The sequence below is a fragment of the Pistacia vera genome, unplaced genomic scaffold, assembly GCF_008641045.1.
Source record: "Pistacia vera cultivar Batoury unplaced genomic scaffold, PisVer_v2 Contig483, whole genome shotgun sequence".
Taxonomy (NCBI): Eukaryota; Viridiplantae; Streptophyta; class Magnoliopsida; order Sapindales; family Anacardiaceae; genus Pistacia; species Pistacia vera.
This window is the reverse complement of record NW_022196316.1, coordinates 857699-881253: the sequence shown is the minus strand read 5'-3', so window position 1 is coordinate 881253 and position 23555 is coordinate 857699. Positions and strand designations below refer to the sequence as shown.

Sequence of the window (23555 nt, the reverse complement as noted above, 5' to 3'; positions counted from 1 at the left end):
AAACAATCACAATAGATGTAAGATTCTCTTTAAGCATCTTAACCACTATAAAAATCTTTTTATCAACTTTACTTTACTTTACGTATTTGTATGCTACTGTTATCACAATATCTCACCCACTCACTCTAATCTACTCACATGTGATTTCTTAGCACTTTACACGTGTAAAATTGCTGATGTCAAAATTAAGCATCAACAAAAACCATTATTAAATTCTAAACCATATCCCCTATTATTTTTGCTATGCCATAAACTTTATAGTTAACCTGTTTATTTTAATTCGATGAATTAAGAACAGCGTCCGTTATCTTAAAATCCAACCTTTAATTCCGATTGAAAACCACCGCAGCACCGCTTAGGGCTTCTCCTTGTACTACTTGAGCACATCTTTTGACAAAAATAACTTTTGTAAAAGGCTAGGTTCTCCAGTCCAGGTCATTTCAGCCCCTGACTAAGGCTACATTGTCTGCAGAGTCGAGTTTTGACATCTCAGTTGACGTTCCAAACATAAGCAGCAACTGTACGATGCCCACCAAAACAAAAATTAGAAACCCCCGATTATCGGAATGGGATTGTATGTATTGCCTATTTAAAAAATTGCAGCCGCAGATATAGGTTTATATGTGCAAATACAATTACATATGTTTCAAATTTTCGTCATCATCAAAAAGAACATGAAAGAATCACATAGACACAGACAAGAAGACACGGCCAGTGATTCACCAATATATTTGCGTCATAAAAATTCAATTCTGATGCGTGAGAGATTATCTGTGCTCTCATATGGTGACCACAGTTTACCCCTGCCTGAAATTGAGAAAACAGCTGACCTTGAGCTTACCATCCCTCCATGCACTGGCAATTTTACAGAACTTATACACACTGCACCAGACGAAAACCACATGCGGTTTTTTACTTGTGAACACTGCTGCTTTTACGAAAAAACACATACATGACTTTAAGGATGAGAAGGCTGAAAATGAAGCTGTTAGGAGGGTTTCTAAGTAAATGGCATCTCATCTTTGAACATATATCATTCCATAAAACTGGCACGTTCAACATCATGGCTATTTGGAATAGCATTTCCATGGGAAGTTAATGCCCCTATCATCTCCACTGTGAATTATGTGAAGCAAAGAACTGGAAATCAGGAAGATTAACATGCAAACGCCTGAGCCAGTTGTCAGCAGCTTGCAACAGAGAGTTTGCTTGCTGCCATTCATTGTGTCCATTGGGAGTCAAAATTGAACCTCTCAATTTATAGGAAGCAAGACCGAAAGCAGGTAAGGGAATCTTCGGTGAAGCATCTACACCATAGACCTTCCTGTCACCATAAGCATTAAACTGTGGCTGATTTTTCCCTGAATCGTTCACAAAATAAAAGTAATCATGACTTAGAAAAAGGCACATTGTGTTTAACAATTAAGAAGTGAGAATGAGTGATACATACTTCTAGCTTGTGTCGATAAAGAATGAAAGGTTAAAAAAGATGCATCCAGACTTTGTAAGGTTGGGCCCACAGGTATTCTGTAAATTGGATACCTGGACCCCGAGTTTCAACTTATCATATATGCATAGCATAGTAAATATAAAATATAAAAAATAAATTAAGAAAGAGAGAATAAGCAGCTGAACATCAATTGGTATCTTACCATGCCACAGAAATCCAACTTGTAGGCAATAGATCACAGCTCCTGTACATCCTGATCTCTGGATTCTGAGATGCAAGACTTGAAACCTGGGCATACAGTTAGGGGTCAAGCAAACTCAACATGGACTTGCCTTCTCATATAAAGTAAGATATGGACTCCGGACAAGTAATATTCATGAAGACAAAGCAAATATAATAATCTTTATATACACAGACTTGCCTTATCATATAAAGGTTGTCGATGGTGTGGTTGTTCTTGTTCCAAATATTCAAATACAAGTGACCCAGGTGAGTTGCAAACCTCAGTTTCATCACTAGACGAATTCATAGGAGGCTTATCTCTCAATGTAAGTCTGTTCAATCTCTGGAAATTCAAGTTCACGAGATTGTGTTGGCCCCAGGTTCCATCAACAATCCCTTTGGCACGCCTTTCTGCTTCACAGTCGCTACTTCCAGCACTACTCGTCTCCCTAGAAGACTCAGCATCACTATCTTCACCAGGCCTTCTATGGAATATTAGAATAATTTAAAAAAAAAAAAGGCATTAGTCATCTACATCTTTATGCAGATAATATCCATGGAACATATAAGTACAGGAAATGAATAATAAGTCCTCATAGGCCAAAATTAAAACAAAAAATGTTTCCATATAGACTCAATATTTAATGAAGGTCAATTAAAAGATCAGAAGACAACTGAAAAGTAAATAAGTCCCCACTTTGAAAAAGAAGTAGAATATAGGGATTGATTAGAACATTCGTTTTCTGCACATGGCACAAGTTGGACACAATAGAGTAGGTGCTTAAACTCAACCTCCTATTCTAGCGAGGCCAATGAGCACCATGCTGAGCTCTCTATAATAAATGTCTCATTTTACCAACCTTTTTGAATCGTAATATATCAACAGTTTTGAGACAGATAGTAATATTTCATAGTAAACATCAATAAATTGCAGCATGAACAATTTCATCCCTAGAAAACTTGAAGAAAGCATCATTAACAAAGATCAGTTACTCCTCCAAAGATATCCATGCAAACTAACCATGTTCTAGGTATATAGCTGACAAGAGTATGCTAACTTAAAAAGTAACGAGTTCAAATTAGGCAGCAAAAATAGTACCTAGTATTAAATAACAATTTCAGTGCATAAGTAAACAAAGCAAAGTACAAAATTCAAAACAACTACTGGAATTAGTTGTTCATCATTACAAGAATGAGTTTCAGCAACTCAATTCAACAAAACCTCAGGAAGAAAAGCTGCTCTGCTATTTAAACAGGGAAAAATACTATTAAATAATTGCTTGCATGAACATGTGCCAAATTCAGGAAGGGCTAAATGAACTGATGTTTCTGACTTTCTTCACTGAATAAAGGAAAAAAATGGTTAAATACTTGAAGGAAGGTTCCAAAAGAGATAACAAAATTGCAAAGTTCAAGCATGGCCATTAACTACATTAGTAATCAGTAGCTGGTTAAATGATTGGAAGAGGATCATGTATCCACATAGGGTTAAACACCACATAAATATAATGGTGAACATATATCATCTAAAGTCAAATTACCATTTAGCTATAGAAGAATGCATAGCATACAAAACAGTTTGGGGATCTGAAAGAATGTCTCAACAAAAGATGATCAACATAAAAGTAGACACAAAACTTAAGGGAAGCATTCAAAGAGCAGCAGTCGGAAAAAGATTTATTAAACAAATAACTCATTGCAAGAGTGCAGCAATGACTATAAAGAGATACAAATTTTACAAGAGGGCAACTCAAATAAGGAGATATAACACAATAGGCTCACCTCAGCCGTGGGTCTGTATACAATTGAATGCCTGATAAGGATGGAACATAATACTGTTTAACAGAGTCGCTTCCATTCAACAATAGTGGCACTTCTACTCCATACACACTCCATTCATTGAATGATTCCCACAGATCCCCAAGACTGAAGACTGGTTGAATATCAGCTTCACGATTTCTCCATCCCCTCGTTCTCCCCTGTGGACCCAAAAGCCACCGATCAATAATTTAAAAAAAAATATTATAGTTTTATTGGAACGCTCAAAAAATAAACAACATATGGAAATTCTAAATATAAATGAATCCTTAATTCTCCATTACACAGACTTAAGGAACAAAAATAAAAAGAAAAAAACTAAGTTGAACATTAAGTTCAATTTAACCGTTTTACCCAGTGATTGAAGTTTTACTCCATTCCATATAATTCACTGTGATAAATTAATGAGGGGAGTTCATTAATTAAGAAGTGAAAGAAATACACAAAGATAGTTTACAATCCATCACGTTCATTGATATTCGTGATCCAAACATTAGTATGAAATATCCACTATCATCTGTTTGGTTAAAGAGAAAATATATGAGTGAAAAAAGATGCTAACAATTTTTATTGTAAATTTATTCCTTAAACTGATAAAACCAAAAAACCCCCACTAAACCCATCCAAGAAACATTTAATAGAGCTCAAATTTCATTTTCAAAGCAACAACCACATAAACAATATCACTCAAAATTAAATGCTTTAGAATATGTATGATAAAAGAATGAGATTAAAATCAAATTAACAAGACTCCAACTTTCTTCTATTTTACAGTTTCTCAAGAAAAACAGGGGAAAAGTTTTGCACCGACCTCGGAGAAGTACTGAACCGTAACATAAGGAGTGACGGATTCCATGAGCCGATCCAAATTAGTCATGTCGGCATTTCTTGGTGAAGAACCCGCCGACGGTGAGCAGACCGAGTTAGGCCTGGACAATGTGGACTCGTCCGATTCAGTCCGAGTCTCTGCCTCGACCGAGTCAACTCGAGTCTCCTTCTGTAACGGCCTCTGTGACTGCCTCTGCAGCTGCAACTGCTGCTGCTGCAAGAGCAACTGCTGATGCCGTCTCATCGCCGGCGGGTTGTAGAATCGGTCTCCCGAGTGAGTACGAGTCACAGCAAAGCCGCCTGAATTGGACATATTGGTAATTTAGTAGAAATTCTAAGGATCAAGAAATGAGAGTTTGGTAGAAACGGAGAAATGTAAAATAAGAAAAAGGAAATTGGGGATAGAGTTGGTATTTAGGGGTTTTGGAGGGGTTTTAAGAGGTAATTGAATTTGAGCAATTAGAGTGGAAAGGCATGAGTGTGTGTTTTGGGATTTTATTTGTGATTTGTAAATTTAGATAACAGTTTTTGGAATGAGAGGAGAGAGGTGATGAATATGACAATGAAATCGGCTTTTACTTTTCTGGGTTTTGTTTTGACAAAATTTTGTGACCAATTCATCTCCTGGGCTTTGTCTTTGAACAACCACTGTAGACACTAAAATGGCCATATTGGCCTCATGACTTGAATTGACGCATGTGGCCTTACACTCTGTTGACCTCCACCTAATTCAAAACAATTTTAGTTATTTGTAGTTAGCTTGTTGTACATTTATGTCCTTGACAGAATGTTATACAAATTTTAAACCAAAAACCACAAGGTTTTATTTTTAAAAATTTTGGAAGAAAAGTTTCCTTGAGAGTTTACTTTTAATTAAAACACGCGTTTTAATTTTAATTTTGTTTGTATTTATTTATAATTGAGTTTAATTTAATAAAACATAAAGTAAATGGTAGGAAATCAAATCATGTTTTTAAATTATTTAAATTAAATAACTTATTTTTGTTTAATGTATATTTTGGTGTGGAATTTACGAAAAGGTTTGTAAATTGGAAGATGGCATGAGAAGAGGAGAATAGTTTGGTAAAAGCAGAGTAGTTGGTCAAATGAGAAATAGCGTGTTTCTCAGTGCCAGCAGGCGGGTTGTCTCGCTAACTAGGACAACCAGCTAAATCCACTATCCATGGTGTTTATCTTTTGACCAGAATACCCATGTGCTTTTTTATAAATAGATTAATAATGTATATTGAGCAATTGATTTATTAGGGTCATAACTGTCTTTCAAATTATCTGTCGTTGGATAGTCTACGTAGATGAACTACATATGACGAGGACGGTAAACGTCAAAGGGCCAGTCCAAGAAGAAGAGACAGATTAGTGGCGCTGAATTAAGCAATATCTCTGGCAGAAGAGAATGACAGTGACAGACTTCTAAATAGTTATTCACAATTGCAATAATATTTTTTCTATTTATATCTGATTTTTCATAAGACATGAAAAATATTAAAAAGGGAATAAATAAAATAAAGGACAGTAGGTTTGGTATGCCATGTAAATTATAGACCCATTGATTTATGAAGGGGTCCATTATTTCAATCACTAGGTTACTTTATATAGTCATTTTTATCAATCAAAGTGTTTCCAAAAAAATGGCATATCATTTTTGTTTCTCCAGCTAATAGAGATAGACTGGTTTAAACTTAATAATATAAGAGTATATCCAAATAACTCTTTATATGATCCAAACTCTTTATTATAAAGAGTTTATCCATAAAAACAAGAGTCCAACATACTCTTTATCTTTAAAATATAAATTAGAGAGTGAGTATGACTCTTCACATTTAGAGAGTTAAATTTCATTCTCTATCCTAATTTTAATTAATAAATTACAAGGGCTTCGTTTGTTTCAATTTTCAGAATACTACTTTTAGTATTCCAAAAAAAGTTAAACAGTAAAATACCCAAAAACTCTGATTTTTGGGAATACTACTCTCAATATTATTCAACTTTTTTTAAACCCCTTAAATTTGATAATTTAATTAAATACCCTTAAATATTTTTTAAAAAATTACAAAAACACCCCAGTAATCCACATTTACCAGATTCCGGCCACCACTGTCGAAAAATGGCCGAAATCTATTAGGATGGTGCACTACCAGCTGGTAGTGCGCCGATCTAGCCTTTTCCGGTCAGATCCACGGTGGATCTGGCTGGAAAAGGCCAGATCTAAGGCCAAAGATCTGGCCGTCTTTGGCCGTAACAGTCGATAACGACGGCCAACAAACGGTCGTCGTTGACCATCAACGACGACCGTTTGTTGGTTGTTGTTGACGAGCAAATACGGCCAGATCTGGCCGGCAAAGGCCATATCGGTGCACTACAGGCAAGATCCAGCCGGTCATGCCCCAATACGGTGAACCCGGCCACCCTCCGGCAATGGTGGCGGGCTGTCCGTATTTGAGATTGGATTGGGGGTGTTTTTGTTAACTTTTAATGTTTTATTATAGGGGGTGTTTTGTAAATAAACAAACATAGAGGGTATTTTATTAATTTATAAATCCTACATCGTAATACTTGCCCGATTCAACTTTTTTTTAACTTTTTTCAAAAACTTTTACCAAAAACACCCAATTGTGAACCAAACGAAGCCAAGTTTCTATGCATTTTATTTATTAATTATCTCTCCCATTAAGTCTCTTTATTAAAAATAAAAAACATCTTCATTAAATTTAAAGAATATTGGATTTGAATAAAAATTGTGTTTTTATATTTTAAAATTAATGAAGATGTTTTTTATTTATATGAAGGATGCTTTTAAAAATAAAGAGCACTATTAGAGATGCTCTAACAGCATAATAAACCAAATTTACAGCTATTACGTCATCCATCATCCTCAGTTGTATTCGCAACCCAATTGCTTGATGGACTTATGATAGATTGAATTGAACAGAGTTTTCAGCTCACTACGTACGAGTTACGACGCAGTACCCGAACCACCTTTATAAGACTATAACTAGTGAGGTAGTCACTGGTCAGTAGTCATTTTCTGCTTCATTATATGAGTTGGAATTTGGAAACCCAAGTTCGATGGTTCGGATTGGCTTACATGTCAAGAAGAAAAGCGGTTTCAGGCTTTCAGCTTGGTGATATAGAGAGCCATTGACCCATAGGACAATCATGTGGTTGAAATTGAGAACAAGTGTTTGTGCATGGGACATTGAAGTTGTTGAAGAGCCTCTTCAGAAATAGCTATAAGTTTCAGTATGCCAGAGCTTTAAAACAGGTAAAGAGTCGCAACCACCTCAGGGTTATTTGGCGTTGGTTGTATTAAGTTTTGGGCCTACATTTGTCCCTTTCTGTTTCAAACTTTTGGAGGAGGTAAGGTAAGATCACAACTACACCCATTTGATACTTGATACCCATCAAACTTTCTGCTAAAATCAGTTTTGTTTTTTTGAGGTTTGAATGTTTGATGCCATTTTAGTCTTTTAAGGTAATCTTTTAGTAAATCAAAGTCTCAATTTCACATTGTCTTGACAAAATTAGAGATTCATGAGATGGTTAACAATTTTTGCCAGTAACACTAAAACCTTTGTTAATACTGTAATTTTTTTTATCACAAGTTAATTATCATATTACTTAAGTAAAGTGAGATTATTATATCATTTATCAAATAAAATATTGAGCTATGTTTGCACCAACTGAAAGAAGATGGAGTAGTAGCAAATTTAGCAAGTGTGGAATAGGCAGAGTTGTTAGAAAGTATAAAAATATATTAATTATTGGCTTTCTAGTCTATTATTGGTTAAAACTTTGTTTCCATAAACCAATTGACTGTATCTCCAATTCAAAGATATGGACATTGGACAGCGTCATCAATTGTGTCATTTAGATGATTACTTTTTCAAATCAGTGACAAATTATGATAAGCTTTGCTGCTAATTAAATTATAATAACATTAATACTCATCACGTGCCTGCAAAATCCAACCAATCAGTCTATGTTTCTATGACATAGTCCTTATGGGCCGCCGTCGTGGACGCAATGCTTAACGTTTACTAGCTTACGCTAACGGCACATCGAAGCTTTTTTCTTTTTTTAAATATAAAAAGAAGAAAACTCTCTCCTTAATTAATGTAATTAATTGTTAAATGTATCAATTAATTACGTGTAAAATTTTAAAAATCGAAACCAAAACTAACAGTAACAGAAACGGAGCCCAGAAAATGGAAATTGATTATAACAAGTATATTATTAATAATATATGATTTTTGGGGCCCATTTGTGGCGAATCGACCGATCGGTAGAGTACAGGGGTGATGAAACGAAAGCCTCATCTTTATAAAAAAGAAAAGAAAAGTGAATATCCTTCTCCCAAATTTCATGGCGACTTATAATCGACCCCTTTGCCTCGCCTCAATCTCATCGACATTCTGCTTTGACTCAATCACGTCTCTTTAAAACTAAACCCAGCCCTAACTCCACCATTCTACTCACTTACATACACACACACAGCTTTACCAGCTGGCCATGCCACTCTGGTTCACCGCGATCTCCCTCTCCAGAGAGGACTCCTTCAATTTTTTGGCTCAACTCCCCGCCTCCTCTCTGATTCTTTGCATTTCTTCGCTTTCTTCAAATGTCCGCGGATTCTCATGCCTCTAATTCAAGGGGCGTTCTCTGTAATGCTGCCTCCGGTGCCGCTGCCGGTATGTAGATTTTTTTTAATTTTTTTTTATATATATCGACAATTATTTTTTTTTTTATCTGCGCTTTGTTTTTTCTATGCTTAAGTATCTAATAATATTTTACCTGTTTTTGGATTTGCTTAATGATCTGATTAATAATTATGGTTACTTTTAAAATTGTTTGGAAAATCTTGTGCAGGAGTTATTGCTGCTACGTTTGTCTGTCCATTAGATGTTATAAAAACTAGGTTTCAGGTTCATGGGCTTCCAAAGCTCCGTAACGAAAATATTAAAGGTATGTCAATGCGTATACGTATTGCCTTTTGCTTTGTAAATGGCAAAAATTTACTTTTGGTGTTTTATTTTGTCGGTTTATGCCAAATTCTAACTATATCTTGGCAGTTGCATAGTGCTTGTTGTTGCTCAAGGATTTTATTTGTTTTTTATGGTTGTTTGTGCTATAATTTGAAAGTTTCTGGTTTGATCAGGTAGTCTTATAGTTGGTAGTTTGGAACAAATATTTCACAAGGAGGGATTACGTGGTATGTACCGTGGGCTCTCTCCCACGGTGCTGGCATTACTTCCTAACTGGGCGGTGAGTAATGGCTTTCCATCATCTAGATTCTAACCTGTGTTTATTACTTGTTAATGATTTAATGGGTATGTCAATAATAAATTTGGTGCATCTATTTCAATTTCCTATTACAACTCTTTGTTTTAATTCTATCTATGCGTTATATTGTTCTATGGTTCCTTCTTGAAATTAATAATAATAATGATACATCATCTTGGAGACATTCTGGTTTGAGTTATGAGGCTTTTCATGACTGTTGTCCTTTAGTCTAGAATACAAAGAAGCTGGTGTGTCACTTGTTTAGTTCTGAATCCTTACTTTACATAGGTATTAAATTATTTCTTTAACGCTCATATCTTTTGTCTTTTTGGGAGAGTACAGAACTTTTTAGTTTTGTTAACACTTGATTGGTCATAACCTTTGCAGGTTTATTTTACAATTTATGAGCAGCTCAAAAGCTTTCTTAACACTGATGGTTAGTGCTTGACTTATTGCCTTCATCATGGAGCTTGATCAATGTCTCTGTTATTTGGTTTCTGCTCTGAACATTTGTAACAATAGCTTCTTGTGGTTGCATGTGTAGATGAGAATCATCATCTTTCTATAGGTGCTAACATGATTGCTGCTTCTGGTGCTGGAGCTGCAACGACCATTACTACAAATCCTCTTTGGGTTGTGAAGACAAGACTTCAGGTGCATAGATCAGTTTCCTATCTTTATTTAGTCTATGTAAGAACATTATATGAAAACTGATAGAGACGCAATGGTAGTAGCGTAATGGAAGTCCAATTCTCTTGCAATTGACTTATGGTTTGTTGCTCTCGTTAAGTTGCCTTTAGTTCTCTCTCTTTTAAGAAAATTGTGTGCCATCATAAATGGCTTGGTTTCTTGACATTAAAACTATATGCATTTGTACAAGATAAACACCGTTACACTCCCAAAAGAAAGGCTTATGCTGGTCATAACTAACAACCTTGTTTTGTGGAAAACGGTATGGGAGGAAGAATTATTGGAAGAAATGGAAGTTTAGATGAAACATCTTTTCAATTGCTATCTGTAACTTGGTGTCACAAATGGTATATGTTAAAGTCATGACATGCATGAATCCTTGAACATCTTATCTTAGCAATGATGATGATGATGATACAAGCTAGCATTGTTTTTACTTTAGTTTATTGGATTTCATTATCTATATATGGTATTAGCTTCTAGAAGAATTGAAGCTTTGAGCAATCACATTTGTCTCTTTTTCCTGCAGACCCAAGGAATGAGAGCAGGTGTGGTACCATATCAGAGTACACTGTCTGCTTTAAGAAGAATAGCTCTTGAGGAGGGTATTCGTGGGTTGTACAGGTTCTGTATCACCATTCGTTAATATTAAACCACGATCATAATCTTATTTCTCAGAATTAAGTTTACTGATGTCTGTTGTATTCTGTGTGATGAACAGTGGTCTTGTGCCTGCCTTGGCTGGTATAAGTCATGTTGCCATTCAGTTTCCAACATATGAGAAAATCAAAATGTATTTGGCCAGCAAAGGTAATTTTTCTTGCTGGATTTTGGTTGTAAAATTATCAAAGAAGATTTTGTGTTTTATTGAATCCGTTCGTATCAGATAACACTACAATGGATAAACTGGGCGCACGTGATGTTGCGGTTGCTTCATCTGTCTCTAAAATATTTGCATCCACATTGACTTATCCACATGAGGTATGCTGACCTTTCTTTTTCATAATTTGGGAATTTCTCATACTTTCTCATATTGTTGTTATTTTAGAAAATTTTGACTTGAAACCCCCCAATCCAAAAGTAGTTTGTCCAATGGCCATTACACTCCATCTCCTTGAGCCTCATTTCAGACCTTTTAACTTGTCTAAGATAAAAAGAGGCTTACATTTTCCATATATTCCTAAAACGATGTTTCTTTTAAACCTTCATATCATCTTGGGACTTTTTATTAATTATTCACAAACTGTCTCCTTAGTTGTTGTTGCAATGGGAATCTTACGTTAAGACACTCTGTATAGCCTAGGCTAGATAAATCATTGCAATTTTGGGTGATTGGTTCTTCACCATTTCATGTTAATGATTTAGTTTCACAGCAGTTTGAATAAGACAATGATAAAATGTTTAATTTTGAAATGGTATAGGTGGTACGCTCAAGGCTTCAAGAACAAGGCCACCACTCTGAGAAGCGATACTCAGGTATGGTTGATTGTATTAAGAAAGTGTTTCATCAAGAAGGTGTCCCAGGTTTTTATCGTGGGTGTGCAACCAATCTTATCAGGACAACGCCAGCTGCTGTTATTACATTTACCAGCTTTGAGATGATTCACCGATTTCTTGTATCTCTTTATCCTCCTGATTCACAGCAGCCTCACACATTATGAAGATAAACCATACGCTAAGAAGATATAGCATTTGGTATTATGCATCCTCTGACATGAGAAGGTTAATCTGACCAGCTGTAAATTGTTTGGTGATGACTATAGTTTCTATATTATTGGCGTATAATAACTGTGCCTGGTAGGTTTTAACAACATTCTCAGATATTCTAGTCACTACTCCTTCATCCGAGGTAGCGTGACAATTATGTATACCAACAGTGATAATGACGATAAGGTACAATTTAGACGTTTAAGATTACAACATTTTTTTCTAAGGATTGTTGAATAAATCTTGATTGCGGTTCTCCTTGTTTTCTTTGCGTTCGGTGTTAAAATTAGGAAAGTGGCTGTACCTGTACTTTCATGTTAGTTTTAGGTTTATTGGGTACTACCAAAATTGGGCTGGCTCGAAAACTTGGGACGCTTTGTGTATTATGTTCGGCCGTGTGGGCGTTCACGGTTTCACCTTCCCTCTTCAGTGCAATTATATTTCGCCAGTCGTCACCCACAGGGGAACTTTGTGCAAAAGCAAATTATATTAACGGTGGCTCAAGTCACAGCTTGCTAATAAAAGTTAAGAAAATACTTTCTACAGTCAGTTACAAGGAATATTGTTGATGATGCCTGTAGCAATTTGCAAAACATGAGAAAATACTGACCTTAAATGCTTAAATGATGAATAAAGTTAATCGACGCTATCAATCTGAGACCTAATGGAGGAGTGCCCAAGTCCCTTAACGATGGGTGACCTTGGGGTTGGGGAAACCAGGTAGGCATTAGATCAAGCGAAAAGATGCGTTAGATCAAGGCTTCATGCATGATTCTGAGCTTTCTCTCCACTAAAAGATTTAAGCTAAAAAGGTAAAATGATAAATCCAATCGCAGCCCGTCCATTTTCTTGAAATGTGAGTGGACGATTATATATTTGTATGTTTTCTTTTGCATCAGGAAGGCTTTTAGTAGATGATATTTGTATATTTTCTTTAGTTCAGGATGGAAGTTTAAGTCCAAAAGGGTTTTGGATTATGTTCGTGCTAACCGGGAAGACCATTCATTCTTTGGGGAGGAGGAGAGGGCTTATTGTTTGAAAAACAAAGAAGTTGTTGATGGATAGCTTTAGCTGTATGAATCTAAGCTCGGGTTAGCTCAGTCATTCATGATAAAGATGTGTATACACATCAGCCATGTTCAAATGTTCGTTGTGGGAGGAATAAAAACTTAGACATGGACAAGTATCAGTGATTTGTGGTAGAGAGAGAAATTCTCTTACTTTTTTCTCCACCACCTTTGGCTTTAGCATGTTAAGTTGTCCAATTCGAAAGACGTTGAATTACCAAACAACTTGTCCTATCATGCAATTTTTTTTGCTTGATAATATGGACAATTTAGAGGATTTTCTCCAACAAGTTTTGCTATATTATTCATGTTGCTATGGGAACTCTTATCCCATAATAGAATTGAATTATGTGCCCTTTAATGACATACCCCACTCAAAAGCTTCGGGGCTAAAACATATGGACTTTAATTAGAATAATCGTCTGTCTCTTTACATCCCATTGCCAGTAATAAGAGTACTAATAAAGGGGAAATCCCCATAATTCGAGTATTTGACAACTCATGAGCTAAGAAAGTTGTTCCTTTGAACTTCACTCATCTTCTCATTGTAAGATTTAGACATGTTAAAGAGGCCCGTTTAGTGTGAGTTAATACTCGAAGCCTTCTCTCATCAACTGGGTTTTGTTAGTAGATATTTTAGTGGGTGATGCTGAAATATCAGAAACAAAATGAAGCTGAGAATAATTACAGGGGAGAGTGAGGAGCAAAAGGCTGCCCTTTCAACTTCCATCATAGTTTGGTCGGTTCCACTTAATAGATTACAGGCAGAGAGGCATTAAAAGAAATAGGAGTGCAAGGTTTTCATGATTTTTGGGAATGCTAGCAGTCGGTAAGCCCCACTTCTAAATTATAAAGGACGAACCACCTATGATGATCTTTGTGCTCTTATTTTTTCTATGGACACACACTACTTTAATTAAGATAAAAACTAAACAAGTAGCAACCAGCACTTCTTTGGATACTCATACTCCTCAAAAAAAAAAAACCTAAAAATTAACTACCTACTGGCGTTGTTGGTTCCTGAACAAACTGTGTATTCTTTAAAATTAAGGCTTAGACTTTTTTATACACCTACCTTAAGTTAGATTTGCTGTGGAGTTTGCTTTCCAGATTGGATTGATCCAAGCAAATAAATTTTCCTTCATTAAACTTTTTACATTCCAGCCAGCTAACATTAATCATTATAATGATTATGGGTGCTTTAACTTTTGCCTATAACATGGGGGAAGTATTGATTCTTTTACTAGGTGGGTTTTGTCATCTTCAACCTGGAACCCTAAAGTTAACCCCTTTATACTGTGTCTAGTAAATGGCAATCTTTCAATCCTTTTGGTTGGTTTTGGGCCACAGTTGATTGAAGAGACACCACCACTAAACAACTGTTGTTATGGTGCTAAAAACAAATGAATTACGTATGGGGTACAGTGTAATTTATCAAAAGTATCTTTTTCTTAAGTTATTTTGTCAAAATTTATAATCAAATTCTTGGGAGATGTGTTTGTTAATAATACCTGAATAGAATGGCACTGAAATTGTTTTTACTTTGTTTACAAACCACCTTGTTGTATCGTAGAACACTCATAAATTACATTTTACATAATCTTTTGGGCAAATATTTCCTTACCTAACAGGCTAACACCCAACCAAAAGGGGTTAAAAGTAAGAATTTACAGCGCAACAACAAATTGTGCGGATAAGATGACGCCTGTGATTGATGTGGCTTGCCACCTTCATCTGCACTGCACATTCCCATTCCTGCTCCAGAAAGTGATGTGCACTTACATTTTACTTCATCAATATAATCATTTTAAGACCCGGCCATTAGCATTAGCATTAGCATTAGCTGTGGGTTCACTTAACATGTGAAGGTGATGATTGATGAAGAAGCAACCATTAATCTAATATTTCCAACCATTATCACACTCCATTTTGGGCAATTATAGTTCATTAATTAACTACCTTTTGATTTTAACTTGGCAATTATTTATTTCTTAAGTTAATTAATTTCTCCCTTTATTTGGGAAATCATTATTGAATTACTTAAATTGTTGATTACAAATCCACGTCATTAATCCTATGTAATTTATTTGGTATTTTAATTAATGACATGATAACATCCACGACTTCCTTAAAATAAGCAACGTCCACATTATTATCCAAAATAGATTCTTCTTTAATTTCCCTTTTATTTATCATATGAACGGTGACTTCAGAGATCAACACTTACAAGACAACTGGCGTTCCACAAGCTACGTGGCTACTGTTAAGTGGCTTGTTTTAAAACTATCTGAAAAAGCTGTAACGTAACAAAAACTTAGAGGAAAGAATAATATGTATATTAAAACTTAAAAGCCTGCCGAAGCCCCTGAGTGGGTCCCAAAAAGCCGCGCTACGTGGGGCTGATGGTTGCCGAACCTATTAGGTTTGGCACCAAAGCGTAGATTTGAATTTTTCGAACGTTGAAGCTACAGGCAGTATCTGAATGGTAACATGTGGCCTCCCTCCTCCAATTTGAAGGTCATATCATTGGTTGGGGTTTCTCTGACTCTGGAATCTTCATTGACTTACAGCCTAGAGTTTTGGACTCATGATTAAGTAAATATGGCACTTTTACAATTGTAAACCATGTTTATTAAGAAATTTGAAATACCAAAATATATCATATAAATCAAAATGTAGGATGAATATTTAAATAGAGAGGAGATGTAAAATCAGATACGTAGTTGGTAAAAACAGAAAAAGATATATACTTAGATTGTAAGGTCATGATCTGTTTATGAGATATGGTTAAATAAATGAATGATTATGGGCCAAGATAGCAAGGTTGGTAACCGTTTTCACCAAACATTTCCACTTCTTGAAAGTGCATATTGCAACAAAATAATGTTAAAAATTGCTATTCAATTATTGGCTTTAAAACTTAACCATTACCAATTGCTACAACTCTTCAATTTTGACCCATATCAAGATAATGTTTTACTTTTTTTTTTTTCCAAATCTTAAACCATTAACGTTAACTACTTCCCATAAATACATTGGTGAATCTAAGAATAGAGAATCTAGTGGGTGGTGAGTCATGATTCTAGTATCAATCAAAAGCAAACTTAGTTTACTTGTAATGAATGTCAAATTCTATTCGAGTAATGTATGTCACAACTCTTTTCACAAACTTTCTCTCACAATTTCGATTTGACAAATAAGTTGGTTAGTACAATTACAAGCTATCATTGGGATGTAAGAGAAAGTTGCGAAAATAGATTGTGGATGTAGTATTTTTCAATTCTATTACCTGAATCAGTGTTAAAAACAGACATATTTTTTAAAATTGTGACATTAAGAGGACCTACAAACCAAATATTTGAATTTATGCAAAATCAAGCATGGAGGAAATGGACAAATAGAACCAACAAATGCTTTGACATTTTTTTTTTTTTTTTTTTAATTTGAACACTCAGTGGAGGGATATTTATGGGGCGTTTGGTTTAGTATTTTGGATAGGATTTTAGGGGTAGTATGGGTTATTGGATATGGGAGTATTACGAGGTAAATTTTAAAAATTTATAAAAAAGCCCTTAGGTTTACTAATTTAACTAAAGACCCTAACATGTAAAATGACAAAAACACCCCCACTGCAGTGTCAGATTCCGGCCACCACCGCCGGAATCTGACCGGAAAATTCGTTACGGCACAGACTTGTCGGATCTGTGCCGTAACACATCGTTATGGCCTTTTCCGGCTAGATCCTGGTAGATCTGGCCGGAAAAGGCCAGATCTATGGTTTGTTTTGGCCGTCGACGGCCGGAAAGGCCAAACGACGGCCATCTTTGGCGTCAGCGACGGCAAAGATGTGGCCGTCGTTTTCGGTCGACGACGGCCAAGATTTGGCCGTCGTTGACCGTCAACGACGGCCATTTCTTTGGCCGTCGCTGGCGGCCAGATCTGGCCTTTTCCGGCCAGTATCGTGGTGGATCTGGCCGGAAAAGGCCACAGCGGTGAACTTCCGGCCATTCTGGTCGGAAGTTTGGCGTTGTACAGATTCGGCTATCACCGACGGTGGTTGCCGGAATCTGACAAGTTGGGTTGATGGGGGTGTTTTTGTTAATTTAAACTTTTTTCAGGGGGTATTTAGTGAAATTAATAACCTTATGGGGTTAAAATGTAATTAAAAAAATAGGGTAATATTTGAGAATATTGTACCAAACGCGATTTGAAAAATAGGATCCAGAATAGGGATAAAATATAAACCAAACGCATACTATAGTTTTTAAAAGCCAGAATGACCTGACTTACGTATCCACATAACAAATTAATTGGGAGCGGCAATACTCAATGGATTTATTATTAAGTGAAGTTATATATATATAATAATTGAAAAATTAAGTGACATTTGAGAAACTTTTTTACCACGTGGGTGAAGGCGGTTGGACCTGGGTAAAAAATTAAATTTTATTGTTGTTGAGAGTCTTGAGAGGGGAGTTTTGAAGGCAGTAGGTTCGGAGAGAGGTTCGGATTACAGATATTAGAGAGGGAGAGTATAAAGCAGAGATAGCTTTCTACTTTGTATTGAGAAAAAGCAAAAGGTCATGAAGATGTGATTATGAGTAAGTGAATTACTATCAATCGCAACAAACGCCACTAAGATATCAACTCCTCCTCTCCTCTTACACTTTCTCTCTCTCTTCTCCGATCTGCCTGTTCCTTTCGATTTCATGGTCGAATTTTGAGTGGAAGAATTGAAACCGTTGCGAAATGGCGGGAGAAGGAACCTTATCGTTTTCCTCGCCTCAGTAGTGGAGGATGTACTGCAACAACACGGCATAGATTGAGGGATCTTGATTTGGAGTCTAGAAAGGTGAGGAAGCCGGTACTCTCTTTTGATTTCTTTTTTTCTTCGTTTTGTCTCATTATTGTAATTTTAACTTTCGTTTTGAATTTGTGTGTGAAATTTTATCTTCTGTGCGGTTTCTGATGTTTTTTCAATTGGTAGTTCTAATGCTAACACAATTGCTTTAAATGTCCAAGAAAGTAGTTGATTCAACATTTTTTTTTTTCAATTCTCAGTTTTTTTTTTTTTTTATTACCAGAAAGAAAAAAAAAATTGGGTCTTGAGGTATTAAATCATACTACTTATTGAGTTGATTTTTATTATGCGGCTGAGCTGCGGTGGCTTTCGTTATCAAATAAATAAAAACTTTATTCGCATTTTTTTTTGCCTCATGTTTCTCCACAACCAAGCAGGGGCTAATTTCTATTTCGGATTTCATTTTTTTTTTTTTAAATAATCATCAGAACTTCATTTGTCTTTACTTTAATAAAATTATTTTCTTCATTGCGTTCTCTAAGGGGCGCGCTGAAACAATGTGGGAACCCATCTTCAATTCTGCTATATCTATGTAGTAATACATCTTTGAGTTATCCTTCTCTGTTTTACAATCGTCTACAAGGATACATGTCGATGGATTTCAAATTTGAAGACTTTGATAAATTCATAGTTTTTCTACTTATTATAGAAAGGATCTTTCTTTCACAGCGTCAAGAAGGTATGAAGCCGCTGGGTGGCTAAGAAAAACGGTAGGAGTTGTCGCGGCTAAAGATTTGCCAGCTGAGCCTTCAGAGGAAGAGTTCATGCTTGGATTGAGAAGTGGGATTATCCTTTGCAATGCCCTAAACAAAATTCAACCTGGAGCTGTGCCTAAGGTGAAACTTAATCTCTCTCCCCATCTCTCTTTTGTTTAATAATTAATCTATATTTTTACTTGAACATTTAATTTTTATATTTGTGTTTAGGTAGTCGTAAGTCCCGAGGCTGTTCCCATTCCTGATGGAGCTGCGTTGTCAGCATTTCAGTACTTTGAAAATGTGAGAAATTTCCTTGTGGCGGTGCAAGAGTTGGGGCTTCCTACTTTTGAGGCTTCTGATCTTGAACAAGTATGTCTTATAGTTGAAGGAAAGAACAGAAAATGCTATTGTAATCTAGAAAGGGTCTTTTGTTTCTCATCCTTCACCAAATTTTCAGGTTGGAACGTCTGGAAGGGTTGTGAATTCTGTGCTAGCACTTAAATCCTACTGCGAGTGGAAACAGACCGGTGGTCATGGAATATGGAAATTTGGTGGAAATGTAAAATCTACTACACTGGGGAAAACTTTTGTCAGAAAAAATTCAGAGCCATTCATGAATTCCTTGTCGAGAACCTCATCAATGAATGAAAAGGCTTTAAATCCTCACTCTTCTGACCTTGACTCTAATAAAATGGTTGGTAAGCTTAGTTGTGTTAAATTTATATTAGTAGTTCAGTCTATAATAGGGTGGGGGAGGAATAACTTATTATAACTTTTTTCATACAATTCTTTGCAGTCAAGTTCTGGTTCATTGAGTATGCTTGTTCGTGCGGTTCTTTTAGATAAGAAGCCTGAAGAAGTTCCAACAGTAAGGTTTTATAATGTGTTTGTTAAGTGTTTGTTCCATTGAACCACATCATTTACCGCTCTGCTACTATAATTGCTTATACTTTATTGCTGTTGTATCTGCTACTTATTCATGTCATCTTCTGCTTGAATAGTTGGTAGAATCGGTGCTAAGCAAGCTAGTGGAGGAGTTTGAGCATCGCATTGCAAGCCAATATGAACAAGTATATAAGTTTTTTATTTTTTATCAATGAATTCATTCTAGAATATAGTCATATAGATTCGTATTACTAATTATCATTTTTTTTTTTTTTTAATTGGAAGCAGAAAACAGCTCCAAAAGATATAGCTGCTGCTCATGGCGAGTTTCTGCTGAAATCTGCTGTTGTCGATAAAAAGGTGATTTGTTGATCTTTTACCTTGTGATCAGGTCGACAGGTCCTATAGGTTACTATCATCAATAAACATGTAACTCAAACTTCTAATGCGTTTTTGTCTGTTTCTATGATGATTCAGCCAGAAGGCAAAAACTACAAAGTGACAAAGAAGGAGGAATGCTTTCATAAAAATTACATTCCTGAAGAGGAACTAAAAAGTCGGTCTCTAAAACAGCAAATGATCTTTGATCAGCAACAAAGAGACATTCAGGTAGAATCAAGTTTAGATGGATCTCTATCTCCTTCTATTTTCCTTGATATGTTTCCTTAATCAATTAGAGAATTTATGATTATCTTTTTTTTTTTTTTTTTCTTTTTTTCAGGAACTAAAGCATACCATTCATACTACAAAAGCTGGTATGCAGTTTATGCGAATGAAATTTCATGAGGAGTTCAACAATCTAGGTAGGGGTTCATATATATAATTTATTAATTTCTTTTTCCTATTTAAGAGTATTGGTGTTTGTGGAGAGAGTGAGCTGTGCAGTTAATTAAAGACAAAAGGACTAATTGTCTCATGGTTATCAAATCTTTGTCTTTGTTTATAGGTATGCACGTTCATGGTCTAGCTCATGCTGCGTCTGGTTATCACAGAGTTCTGGAGGAAAATCGCAAGCTATACAATCAGGTGCAGGACCTCAAGGGTAAGAAACAGGTTGCATAAAGCTTTGTGTTTGTGTTCGTATTGTATTTAACAACTTTAATGGATTAATTGGTTTTATATTGTTTTCCTAGGAAGTATCCGTGTCTACTGTCGAGTGAGACCATTCTTATCTGGACAGTCAAATTACTTGAGCTCGGTTGATCATATAGAAGAGGGGAATATCACAATTAACACCCCATCTAAGTATGGTAAAGGACACAAGTCCTTCAGCTTTAACAAAGTTTTCGGGCCATCTGCAACACAGGGTTAGTACATATAGGGTTCTTTCTCCTTCAATATTTTCCTTCCCAGATTGGCTATATTCTGAACATTACTTACAGATTGCTGTAATATTGTATTCCAGCGGAGGTGTTCTCTGATATGCAGCCACTGATCCGATCAGTTCTTGACGGATACAATGTCTGTATATTTGCATATGGCCAAACGGGATCTGGAAAAACTTTTACTATGGTAAGATTTACTTGAGACATGTTTAATAAAAATATGATAACATACCTCTAATGGTGTTTGATAAAATTCTGAAATTTTTTTTTACTTCCTGTTTGCATTTTTAGAGTGGTCCCAGGGAGCTCACTGAGAAAAGTCAAGGTGTTAATTACAGAGCATTAGGTGATTTGTTTCTTCTAGCAGACCAGAGAAAGGATATGTTCCGCTATAACATTGCTGTTCAGATGTTGGAGATTTATAATGAGCAAGTCAGGGACCTGCTTGTTACTGATGGATGTAACAAAAGATATCCTTTATATTTGATTTTGCTTCCCATGTCGTTTTGAAAATCTTCTCATAAGTTACAGTTTTTGTAGCAATTTACAGCTTAGACAAAATGTGTGTGGTTTCTTGATTCTACATAGGTTCTCTGCAAATTTTTTTCATACCCTAGGTTTTGTCCTTAATCTATTGCCACATTAGAAATTCGCAACAGTTCTCAAACTGGTCTTAATGTTCCGGATGCAAGCCTTATTCCTGTTTCATCAACAGTTGATGTTATTGATCTAATGAACCTTGGACAAAAGAACCGTGCAGTCGGTGCAACAGCCCTGAATGATCGTAGTAGTCGTTCTCATAGGTAATATTTTATTTCTCTCTTTGCATGATTAATTTAGCATTATCTTTTGCTCTAGACTCATTTTTATGTTATCTTTTTGCAGTTGCTTGACTGTGCATGTTCACGGAAGAGACTTGACTTCTGGAATGTTATATCGTGGATGCATGCATCTGGTTGATCTGGCAGGAAGTGAGAGGGTAAACAAATCCGAGGTCACTGGAGATAGACTGAAAGAGGCACAGCACATTAACAAATCTCTGTCAGCGTTAGGAGATGTTATCTCTTCTCTTGCGCAAAAGAACCCACATGTCCCATACAGAAACAGCAAACTCACACAATTGCTCCAAGATTCACTTGGTAAGTTAATGGAAACAGATATTTTCATTGTGGAAAGAACTATGTTCCTTTTTTCTTTTCTTGACATTATAATTACTCCTCTTTTGGGGTTCCATTTTCAGGGGGGCAAGCCAAGACACTAATGTTTGTTCACATAAGCCCTGAACCTGATGCCGTTGGTGAAACAATAAGTACACTTAAATTTGCAGAGAGGGTTGCCACTGTTGAACTTGGTGCTGCTCGAGTGAACAAAGATAGTTCAGATGTTAAAGAGTTGAAAGAACAGGTTTTTGCTCTCTCAGATACCTTTTATCTCCTTCTTGATACTATTAAGATAATTTAAGTTCTTTGTGTTAAAACATCTTAATTATCTTTCAGATTGCCAGCCTTAAGGCTGCATTAGCAAGGAAAGAAGGAGATCAAGAACATTCAATGGCTGGCAGCTCTGAAAGATATAGAACAAAAACTAGCGAGTTATCACCTTTTATTTCTAACCAACGGGTTGGAGATATTTTGGGTGACCAAAACAGCTATCGGCAAGCCATGGGTGATGTAGAGGTACTTCCATTTTCCTATCCTCAGTGGATGAAAATTTTGAGTTTCTTTATTCTTGCATATTAATGATGAAAAATAATATTCAAGTTTTTTCTAACATTAGAGTGTAAATGGTTTTATGTCCATGACTAATCTTTTACTGTGGGCAGCTCCTACCATTTGACTTAGTGTTATTTAGGGAAATATCTGTTAACTGCATTTGATCATCCGAGTGTTTACAAGAGACAGTGATCTGTAAAAGATTAGTTTTACAATCGTATGCAATTTAATTTATTTCAGTAATATTGTTCACATTATTTTGTTTTTGATCTCTTAATCCGATTTTGTAGGTTCAAACCAACTCTGTGTTAAGGCAAAAGAGGCAAAGCTTTGATCTTGATGAGCTATTGGCGAATTCGCCACCATGGCCTCCGGTTGTTAGTCCGGCTCAAAATTATGGGGAGGATGAGAAAGAAATAGGCTCAGGTGAATGGGTAGATAAAGTCATGGTTAACAAACAAGATATTGTAAATAGAGTTGAAAACTCTCTTGGATGTTGGGAAGCAGATAATGGGCATTCGCCTGATGTCTTTTACCAGAAATATCTCCAAGATTCTTCCAAAATTTATCCGGAACAACTCTTCATGGGAAGCAACCAGTTCAGTGTTGCTACTTCAGATGATCTAGATGATATTGATGCTGCTACCAGTGATTCATCTGAACCTGATTTGCTTTGGCAATTTAATCAGTCCAAATTTACAAGCATAACCAATGGCATGGAGTCAAAGACCAAAAAGCAAAATTTAAAATCAGCAAAGAACCTAGAAATAAGGTAATTATAGTACCAGTGCAGTTGTTATATTTGGCGAACTCACAGGTTAAAACCTAACTTTGATCACTTTCTTGCAGGAACCTAAATCCTATGCTAGGCGCTTCACCTTCAAGAAAACTAGCAAACGGGGTTGGTGTTCCTTTACACCGAGGTGGGAGGCAGCCTGCTTCTGCTGATGGAAAACGGAAAACTGGAAATAGAAAATAGCAGTGTTGTTAG

General features: G+C 35.9%; 3 protein-coding genes across 4 annotated transcripts; 2 read left to right on the top strand and 1 right to left on the bottom strand.

Annotated features, from left to right (window-relative positions):
- Nucleotides 1-215: 215 nt before the first annotated feature.
- On the bottom strand, nt 216-4906 carry LOC116146722. The gene is made up of 6 exons (XM_031432143.1): nt 4302-4906; nt 3455-3651; nt 1872-2157; nt 1653-1738; nt 1451-1542; nt 216-1361 (listed from the first exon to the last, which is right to left on the bottom strand). Exons 1-6 carry the CDS (start codon nt 4629-4631, stop codon nt 1108-1110), a joined length of 1245 nt encoding a protein of 414 aa, XP_031288003.1. The 5' UTR covers nt 4632-4906; the 3' UTR covers nt 216-1107.
- A 3744-nt stretch (nt 4907-8650) lies between these two features.
- On the top strand, nt 8651-12287 carry LOC116146754 (nicotinamide adenine dinucleotide transporter 1, chloroplastic). Of its 2 annotated transcripts, XM_031432189.1 has the most exons (10): nt 8651-9027; nt 9206-9301; nt 9495-9601; nt 10007-10055; nt 10164-10273; nt 10839-10933; nt 11031-11119; nt 11196-11290; nt 11731-11785; nt 11868-12287. In XM_031432189.1, exons 1-10 carry the CDS (start codon nt 8958-8960, stop codon nt 11909-11911), a joined length of 810 nt encoding a protein of 269 aa, XP_031288049.1. In that variant the 5' UTR covers nt 8651-8957; the 3' UTR covers nt 11912-12287. The 2 variants fall into 2 exon arrangements, with proteins under 2 accessions (XP_031288049.1, XP_031288048.1); XM_031432188.1 differs by having other exon boundaries at nt 8652-9027; nt 11731-12287.
- Nucleotides 12288-17663: 5376 nt separating this feature from the next.
- Nucleotides 17664-23554, top strand: LOC116146729 (kinesin-like protein KIN-14I). The gene is made up of 19 exons (XM_031432150.1): nt 17664-17947; nt 18614-18780; nt 18871-19011; nt 19100-19336; nt 19439-19510; nt 19644-19712; nt 19816-19887; nt 20005-20136; nt 20249-20330; nt 20474-20569; nt 20661-20834; nt 20933-21039; nt 21144-21322; nt 21494-21655; nt 21738-21991; nt 22093-22256; nt 22349-22528; nt 22855-23336; nt 23414-23554. The coding sequence occupies exons 2-19, from the start codon at nt 18709-18711 to the stop codon at nt 23541-23543; spliced, it is 2805 nt and encodes a 934-aa protein (XP_031288010.1). The 5' UTR covers nt 17664-17947; nt 18614-18708; the 3' UTR covers nt 23544-23554.
- The last annotated feature ends 1 nt before the right edge of the window (nt 23555 follows it).